Source organism: Falco naumanni, chromosome 5 (assembly GCF_017639655.2).
Source record: "Falco naumanni isolate bFalNau1 chromosome 5, bFalNau1.pat, whole genome shotgun sequence".
Lineage (NCBI taxonomy): Eukaryota > Metazoa > Chordata > Aves > Falconiformes > Falconidae > Falco > Falco naumanni.
In genome coordinates, this window is record NC_054058.1 from 70370530 (window position 1) to 70378835 (window position 8306).

At 41.0% G+C, this 8306-nt stretch overlaps 1 protein-coding gene across 3 annotated transcripts in view; it reads left to right on the forward strand.

Moving 5' to 3' along the window:
• ELAPOR2 (endosome-lysosome associated apoptosis and autophagy regulator family member 2) overlaps window positions 1–8033 on the forward strand; it is a 103746-nt gene extending 95713 nt beyond the window's left edge. For all 3 annotated transcript variants that reach the window (XM_040596501.1, XM_040596502.1, XM_040596503.1), the window contains 4 exons: window positions 267–393; window positions 1106–1284; window positions 2278–2443; window positions 5926–8033. In XM_040596501.1, coding sequence (XP_040452435.1) covers window positions 267–393; window positions 1106–1284; window positions 2278–2443; window positions 5926–5985 — 532 coding nt within the window. In that variant the 3' untranslated portion in view covers window positions 5986–8033. The remainder of the gene's footprint in view (window positions 1–266; window positions 394–1105; window positions 1285–2277; window positions 2444–5925) is intronic.
• Window positions 8034–8306: the final 273 nt, after the last annotated feature.

The window sequence follows — 8306 nt, forward strand, 5'->3', positions numbered from 1 at the left end:
TCTCTCTTCTGCGTAGGTGCGTGAGTAGCACTCACTCCCAGGAACCGAATGGTTATTTTAGACCTCTGGCAGCCCAATGTCTGTTTTCACTTGAGAAAGCATTTTATAAACTGGGAAAAATTCTTCCCCTGGATTGTTCCAGGCTAGGTGGATGTTTACCCATTTTTCATACTCGCCTTTGCCAATCTTCAGCAGCAGAGTGTGGAGTGAGGAAGCAAACCCCAGAGCGTTTCATAAGTGATAACTAAGCTTTGTTCTCCTCCTAGCTTATGCCCTGCAGGCACCTGCGATGGATGCACTTTCTACTTTGTATGGGAAAGTGCAGAAGCTTGCCCTCTCTGCACAGAGCAAGACTACCACGAGATTGAGGGAGCCTGCAAAAAAGGATTTCAGGTACAGGACCCATGTCTCCAAGTCAGATGGGTTCATTTGGGTATAACTTGGACTCTGTTGAAATTCCTTATGCAAATTGATACATAAGTGCAGGTGGAGTTGGGACATCTCAGTCCAGGCTCTGAGCTGACCTGCAAGTCTTACTGGTGAGATGCTGTGTTGAGACTCAGGGATATTCGTGCCTATGGTGGCATGGCTCCTGTATGGATTCACACATGCAGGCAAGTTATTTGTGAAGGGTAGAGTGTCCAAAGGACTTCAATCCTTTAATAGCCATAAACATCAGGGGTAGGCTGGGACAGGATTCAGAATTTCAGGTCAGAAATTCATCCTTCCTTGCTTGCAATTTTTTGCTGCTGCCTTCTCTAGTCAAATACTAGGAAGTTGTTTTGCACAGGCTCAGAACTGTCAACAGCTCCAATGCAGGCACAACACATTCACAATTGCTGATCAGCCTGTACTGTGCCAGGTGAAGAACAATAGGGAAGGGGAAATCTTTTTGCCACCCCTGAACCTGCAGGCACAGTCAAGGAGACAAATTAATAGACAGTATGACTCGGCCTGGAGTCTGAAAACCTTAAGTACATGTTTTGATTTGCTTTCATTGAAAAAATATCTAACGTTTCTACCTCAAAACACCCTGTTTTCTTCAACTTTAAGTAGTTCTCTTTTCCTACAAGCAGCTCACTTTTTGGTGTTTTCTGTTTGAAAGGAAACCTTGTACGTATGGAATGAGCCAAAGCATTGTATTAAAGGGGTTCCTTTGCCAGAAAAAAGGACCAGCACTTGTGAAACAGTGGATTTTTGGCTAAAAGTTGGAGCTGGTGTTGGTGCTTTCACAGCTGTTCTGCTCATAGCCTTGACCTGCTATTTTTGGAAGAAGAACCAAAAGTAAGTACTGCAAATTGTGTTCCATTTTAAAGTAAGCTAAAAGCTTGGTGTAGTGAACAGAAATACATTTCATGGATCTGACCTTATGACAAAGTTGATGAGAAATACCATGTTGGATCAGTCTGTTTATCCACCAAGTTGAGGTTTCTTCTGCTGACAGTGGCTATCGAAAATACTAATGAGGAAAGTATAGAAAATCCACAGTAATTTGTTATGGCATAATTTCCCAACAGGAAATTTTAGCTGAGAGTTTAAAGTTGACCTTAGGTCCTGAAGCAACACGGTTTCCCTCAAGGTCTGAAGACCAAAAGGATATCTATCCAATCTAATTAGGCCCTTTCAACTGGGTTAAAATAAGGTTCTTGACCCTGTATTGCTTAGGTCTGTTTTGGCAGGACACATCTGGTATGCGTCCGGAAGCTCCCTGTTTCTCAGAATGAACATACTGACTGTTCCCCATCCCCATTGTCCTTTGCTTCCCAGATCTCATGGCATAAACTTTCAAAATGTGATTCCACATCCACGGGATTTCATCACCCCATAGCACATCCAGCTTCACCTAATCCAGACTTCAGAGTCCCCAGCTCTTGCTGCCTTCTCCACATGCTCTCCAGTCCCCCATAGCCTCCTTGGACAGAAGTGTGATGCAGATTCTGGTACAGGCTGAAGTCAGACCTGCTGTTGCCCCAGCCTGAGCACAGGTCGCACTTCTTCCTGCAAGAAATCCTCTTGACCTACTTGCCTACTTCTGGTCTTTTGGGAGAACGTGGCTCTTTTATAAGGGTAGAGGACTAATCTGGAGAGCAGGAGCTCGATGTATTGTTAATACTGTTTTGGTTACATGTTTTTAGATGATTGAAAAGTATCTAATTTCCAGTAAGTACCTCAGTAGTAGCTACGTGGAAGGACTGCAGATAATCTAAATTACAAAAAAAATTGAATACAGGATATTTGTAAAAAAAAATCTATGCCTGTCTGGCTTTGTATCTTCAGGCTGGAGTATAAATATTCCAAATTAGTGATGACAGCGAACTCAAAAGAGTGTGAGCTACCAGCTGCTGACAGCTGTGCTATAATGGAAGGAGAAGATAATGAAGAAGAAATAGTATATTCAAATAAGCAGTCATTGCTGGGGAAGCTCAAGTCCTTGGCAACGAAGGTGAGTAGTAATTACTACCATTAATACTAAAAATAATTATTACCTTTATTTGTTACTGGACATGGTGAGGCTGGGATGCTAATTTGCATGGTGTTCTGTGCAGCCTCCCACGCACACTTCACCCAGTCTGTAGCTGATCGGCTGAAATCCACAGTATGGATAATGATAAGAATTGTAGCAGAGTATTGAGTAAATGCTTCCTCTTCTGCAGAGAGGTTTCAGTGGCATTCTTTATTGTATGGGTGATACCTAAAAAGAACACTTAATGGCTAGGGAAACTCTCTGCCCAGATTCCTACCAGATGCCTCCATGGCGGAGGCAAACACAGCTATTATAGATACAGAAAATTAACACTGGGAAGCTAGCCACCCGCCAGCCCCTTGCAGATCACCTGGGCTGGCTTCATGGCTGACGTGTGAACCACCATTTAGGGTACTGTGGGATTCAGTTGAAGAGGAGGTATCAACCACAGCCTGTTACCCCATACAGCAACCTCCTCCATTTCAGTGGGAAGCAACAGCAAAAAGGTTTTTCTGCAGCACGTGTGATATGGGTTGTTGCATGTCTGAATTCATAGCACAAAGATTTTTGGTGTCTTTTGAACATTTCTGAGGGGAGAAACAGAGGACCATCATGGTAGATTCCACAAGCGCTTTGGTCTTTATTCCAAATGCCTTGAAGTCTGTGGGGAGAGTAGTGTTGTCTTTAAGGCAGGCCGTCTGGGGCATCTATTAAAAACAGGATAAAGGTGGATGACCTTTTCCATTTCAAACAGTTTGCTGCTGTGGGTTGTTTCAAAATAGGAAGGCTTCTTAAAAGATCATAATAAAAATTATTTTTAAAAGTCACTCTTTTTTTTCTTGTCCAAATATTTCAGAATGTTGCATTTTGAGATTTTTTTTTTATTTTTATCTTGTAGTCCTTTCTGTGGTTGAGTGCAATGTAATAAACACCAGGGCACCTCCTTTCTTTTCCCCTACTTTCTCTTCTTTTTCTTCTTTTATTTTTTTTTTATTAGACTGTTGTCCTCTTTCCATGCTACCTGCTCCCCAGATCTCCCACCTAGGAAAAGTTGCCATTACATAGCTAAGATGTGGAACTTCCCCTTGACCCCAGCCTGACTATTTGTTTTGCAAAATCAATTTTGTTCCTTCTGGAAAAGGGCAGAAATTCAATATTAATTCTTAATTCAATATTGAGAATAATGAAAATGTAAATAAAATTATATCACATCAAATTTTGTGGTGGTGTTGCAAAAAAATTAAGTTGATTCCATTTTGAATCCTATAGGGAATGACTTTGAAACACTGGTGATGTTTTTTGTCCGTGAAATGGCTTGGCTGGCAGTGGCTTAGTGTCATGACCAGTGCTGCTGGTGAGGGTCATGTTTTACTGTACCCCTGATCGGTGTTAAAGCTTTGCTGACTCTGTTTGCAGCACCCACCACTGTCTCCTCCCTGATTAGAAATGTAGAGATGAGAGCATGGGAGAGTGTTAGAGCGAGCCCAGAGGAGGCCGTGGAGATGCTCAGAGGGCTGGAGCCCCTCTGCTGTGAGGCCAGGCTGGGAGAGCTGGGGTGGTTCAGCCTGGAGCAGAGAAGGCTCCGGGGAGACCTTGGAGCAGCTCCCAGTACCTAAAGGGGCCGGCAAGAAAGCTGGGGAGGGACGTTTTACAGGGGCCTGCAGCGACAGGACAAGGGGGAATGGCTTTAACCTGAAAGAGGGGAGATTTAGATTGGATACTGGGAAGAAATTCTTTACTGTGAGGGTGGCGGTGAGGCGCTGGCAGAGGCTGCCCAGAGCAGCTGTGGGTGCCCCATCCCCGGGGGTGCTCAAGGCCAGGCTGGACGGGGCTGGGAGCAACATGGGCTGGTGGGAGGTGTCCCTACTCATGGCAGGGGGGTGGAACTATATGGCCCCTTCCAACCCAAACCATTCTACGTTTCTATGATTCTATGAAAAGCTGGTTGTTGGTTTTTTTCCTCTCTTTAAAGTAAGCTTTAGTACTTTAGTATTCAGACCACTTCAATGCCTATTTGGACTCAAAATGAGTTTTCTAAAGTTCCTGGGTCCATTGTAGCAGGCTCCCTGAGTAATCTTTCCTTTTTAAACAAGCCTGTCAGATATTTCTAAGCTGGTTCCTTTTTTCCTACTAGATAATCATAGCTGGCAGACTCAGCTTCCAGTACCTCATTAGCTTACTGAACTCCGTGTCCTGTATCCCTGTAGATAACTGGAATTTAATATATATTTCTCCAAAACAAATAAGCATCAGTTTTCGTTTATGCAAAAGATGAGGAAATTCATCTCCTGCTGCATATGCATGTAAAATATGGAAAAAATATATATAGAAAAAGAGCAAAAGTGTAAACTAAGAGATAAAGAAAAATCAGAAGTATCCTAACTATATGTTCAAGCTTCAGGTAATGGCATTTCTATGAAGCAAAACATCTCCTGAAGCTGTTTACAGTTTTGAGTACCCAAGGAATTCAGGGCTAGGCCTGTAATATAGAAAGAAATTAAAGAAAAGACTGTTATTTTTAATGGGAATATGGAAGTTAAATACTATGAACCTACTTCAGTTTGGAGGCTGTTCTAGTTCCATTTGTTGTCTCCAGTGTAAGAATAGCAGGTCCTCCAGAACAAGCGTTATGCACTCTGCAGTAGGCTAGCACAATTTTCTCTGCTGCTCCTTCTCATACCTGCGCTAGGCTGTCCTGATCTGAGTCAGATGGCTTTAAGAATCCGATCATGAAGTTAGTTTAACATAGTTTGTACATCAATGAGTATAAAAGGTACATGAAGCAAGCAATGGCATTTTCTAGTGAGTAGTTGTATTAGGGCTCCTTCATTCATTGCTTTTGCATGGACCATTGGGTTGTTCACACAGGCAGTAACGTGCACGTCCACACTTCTCACCCTGATGCCTGCTGGCCAGTTGGTCTAGGCTGTCACCCAGCAAATAAAAGACAGAGAGCAAACTCAACCCTCCAGGCCTGATTTTTAAGATGCAGAGTATATGTAGACTCTTTTTGTCCTGTGGGTCTCCCAGAGGAGTTGGGATGGGAATCCAGGAGAGAGGTAGTGGTGTTCACATTCACCAACCTAGCTCCAAACTTTTTATTTATTGTAGGAAACACATTAATAAGTAATAATAACCATAGATATGATTACCTTGCAATTCTGCAGCTCTGACTTACCTGTCCAATGCTACAAGTATGAAATGCAAACTTTCCCTATACCTGCTAAAGTAAATGAAATGAGCAATATGTATGGAGTAATTTTGTTGACTATGCAAATTTTTAGAGAATTAGTAGTGCTATTAAAAAATAAAGGGTCAAATTGTGCACTTAATGACTTTGGTAGAAATAAAGTGAGTTCTTTGGCAAAGGCTGCTCTAGAGATAGTAAGAAGTGACTGCAGTAACTGCCGGAGTGAATTTGAGGAATCCCAGCTGATGGGAACCTGTGTTTTCCATTGCAGGAAAAGGAAGATAATTTTGAATCTGTTCAGCTGAAATCTTCAAGATCCCAGAATATATGAAGAGTTAATGCTGCCTTCAAAGAAACAAACCTAATTTCTATTTTTACAGGACCATATTTTAAACATATTCTGGCACACATTGTAGTGGTGATCTTGGTGAGAAATGCTTGGCCATTTAGAAGGAAAGAAGACAGGAAGCAAACCAGAAAATTGGATTGCCTTATCATGTGATTGAGTACCTTGCCAAAAAAGAAGCAGACGCTTGGATTCCATACTGGGAATGAAATTCAACTCAGGAAGAGATATACATACTGCAAATAACATGAATTTTTTTGCATTCACCTGGGCATTGCTCAGGCATGCCATATGATTTATAGGTACCTTTAATTTCCTATCACTCCTTCTACACATATTCATAAAAAAAATATTTTCAGAGAGGCTCAAAACCTCCTGCAAAGGTTGTTTATTGTCCTTTAGTAGCAAAACTATGCGTCTTTCTTAAAATCAAAATTGTGAATGGTACTCGGAATGAGCCTCAGGTGAGTTTTGAACTTTGGAAAATACTTTTGATTTTGATGCTTTGAAGGGCTGGGTTGTCTATGTTGGCCTCTAAAAAAAAAAAAAAAAAGAGGCATGGTGTTGCACCTTCAAGTTGAACCCATTCTGATGCCTGAGTCTTGGCCGTTGGGGTCGGGGTAAAACCTGGAGCTATTAAATTTGAATGTGTTAACTACTGTTGTATGAATTGTAGGCCTGGGCCCATGAGTTTATAGGCATTAACAGGCTCAAACCCTACAAAGAGAAGGAAAGTGATACCTATAGTGCAAGTTGTACTTGTTCCTCTCTGTGGAAGCTTGTCCTTTCAAGAGAGATTGTTGGCAGTTTCAGTTCCCTCCCTTGGGATGCCAGTAGTCACCTTTCCCTGGGGTGCAAACCAATAAAGCCTGCATTCTAGAGGTAAAGCAAAGGTCTCTACTTCTGGAAATCAGGGGTAAGCTTTGTCGACTGGGAGGCTTATTAGAAATACTCAGCTACCTTTATTCCTGGACCCACGCAAGGAATGAGGATGGATGCCCAGCAGAGCTGAGTGTGGGTTAAGTACCAGCTCAGCACAGCATCTAAATGCTTTCTGCTGTCAGTGCAAGTACCTGCTTTGGAAGAAGGGCACAAACTGGTGCCTTGAAAAGTGGAGGCTAGGTGGACTTTTTCATAAAACCAGCCACATTATAAGCATGTGATCTTCATAATATCCACAGTAATAATTTCCTGAAATTCCCATTGAGTCCAGACTCAAAGGAAGCTGAAACTTAGGCAAAAAAAATATTTGAGTGAAATTATGCAAGACTTGTATAGAGCCAGGAGAAAATGAGGAATGATTCTTGTACTGACCTCTGGTCAGACTCATATTTCCATTATAGCAGAATTAAGTGAATTGTGGAATGCATCAAAACCAGAAAAGACACATGGGCAGAAATGGTCTTTTTACTGTAAGGAATATAGATTTTTGATTTTGTATCACTGATCTAGATCTATCAATAAAAGAGGGCCCACTTTTAAGTAAAATTTAAATTAAACTAAATTTTCTGCACTCTAAATATTTTATTATACTATAGATGTGGACAACAATTTATGAAGTTTAGATTATTTTTTTTTTCTTTAGGGAAATTTCAGCTCAGTTATTTTATATCTTCCAGTCAAAAAATACAGGCTTTACTATTTTGATGGGACATACTTCAGGCATCTTAACTGAAGTGGTGTACATTTTTTGTTGTCCTTGAAAAGGCACTTCACTTTCCCAACAAAGATTTTTATGGGGTATTGTTGAATGTATATTAAATACACATTCCTTTTTGTATATTTTGTACCATTGCACACTTATTATTGTACGTTGTATTTGTTGTCATGATGTCATTTATATGTGGTTGTCAGAGATTATATGCTCACGGAGTAAATGGTTATGGCTTTGCGATTTCACTTCTTGGATCTTTTATGAGGAGGGTTTTTATGTTGTTGATTTTTATTCAACTAGTGTGCTGTAGCATCAAAGATATTTATCTGATGGGCATTCATAAAATAAAGTGAAAATATATTTGAAATGTTGGACTTGAGATGTTTGGTGGGACTGCAGCCTTTCCTGAACATTGCAGGTCTGCAGTGTCGGCTAGAGCTTTTACTGCTATCAAATTGCATCTGTCTACATCCCCTTTAATTTTTTTCCCTTCTCTCGCCCTATGTTTTCCAAACTATAATTACAGTTAATTCCCCAGAACATCACTTCTTCTGTCATCACTGGACCCCTATCTCTGTAATGTCACAATGCCTTAATTTTTATGAATTACATTTAATTTGAGTAATGCCACAGAGGGTTTGTTTGTTTCCCT